Genomic DNA, 1,047 nt, shown 5'->3' with positions numbered 1-1,047 from the left:
ACTGTTTCCCAAGAAAAAGCAACCACCCGATGTGCTGTGTCTGTCATCTAAGCAACCTGCCCAATCAGCATCACAAAAACCTGGAAGATTCACATTAGTCTCAAATGTATAATGAAGACCAAAATCAAGGGTGCCTTTCACGTATTTGATAATACGCTTTACTGCATTCTTGTGAGACTCTTTTGGTTTAGCTTGATAGCGAGCACAAATCCCCACACTGAGGCATAGATCAGGACGACTCGCCGTGAGGTAAAGAAGGCTTCCAATCATGGCTCGGTAGAGTTTCTCATCAACTGGTTTCCCATCGCTATCTCTGGAAAGTTTGGTTGTTGTGCTCATAGGAGTTTTTGCAGTCTTACTTGTCTGCATTCCAAATCGCTTGATGAGATTTTTGGCATAGGTACTCTGTGACACTGTGATTCCATCGGTTAGTTGTTTGACCTGAAGTCCAAGGAAATAGCTCAGTTCACCAACCATACTCATTTCAAATTCCTTTGTCATAGTCTTCACGAAGTCATCAACCATTTGCTTAGACGTTCCTCCGAAGATGATATCATCCACGTAAACTTGAATGATCAGCATGTCATCTCCATCTTCTCCGACGAACAGTGTCTTGTCCACACCACCTCTTTGAAAACCAGCTTGTAACAGGAACTCCGTCAGACGGTCATACCAAGCTCGTGGAGCTTGTTTCAACCCATAGAGAGCTTTCTTGAGTTTGTAAACGTGATCCGGAAAATGTGGATCCTCAAACCCTTTTGGTTGTGTTACGTAGACTTCTTCTTGTAATACACCGTTTAGGAAGGCACTCTTGACATCCATCTGATAGAGTTTGATTCTCAGATTGCACGCCATTCCAAAGAGTAGTCGTATAGATTCAAGTCGTGCAACTGAAGCAAATGTTTCATCAAAGTCTACTCCTTCGATCTGAGAGTATCCCTGTCCAACTAACCGCGATTTGTTTCGAATGATATTCCCTTCCTCATCAGTCTTGTTCTTGTGAATCCACTTGGTTCCAATGATGTTTACATTCTTTGGTCTTGGTAC

The 1,047-nt window shown here is 42.8% G+C and overlaps 1 protein-coding gene across 1 annotated transcript in view; it reads right to left on the bottom strand.

The window, feature by feature from the left end:
- The window catches only part of LOC106331009 (uncharacterized mitochondrial protein AtMg00810-like), a 1,905-nt gene extending 1,050 nt beyond the window's left edge, over positions 1-855 (bottom strand). Inside the window, exon 1 of the mRNA XM_013769378.1 lies at positions 57-855. Within this exon, the coding sequence (XP_013624832.1) occupies positions 57-855 (799 nt within the window). The remainder of the gene's footprint in view (positions 1-56) is intronic.
- Positions 856-1,047: the final 192 nt, after the last annotated feature.

This window comes from Brassica oleracea, chromosome C3, assembly GCF_000695525.1.
Source record: "Brassica oleracea var. oleracea cultivar TO1000 chromosome C3, BOL, whole genome shotgun sequence".
In the NCBI taxonomy this organism is placed as follows: domain Eukaryota; kingdom Viridiplantae; phylum Streptophyta; class Magnoliopsida; order Brassicales; family Brassicaceae; genus Brassica; species Brassica oleracea.
This window is presented reverse-complemented; position numbering and strand designations above follow the sequence as displayed.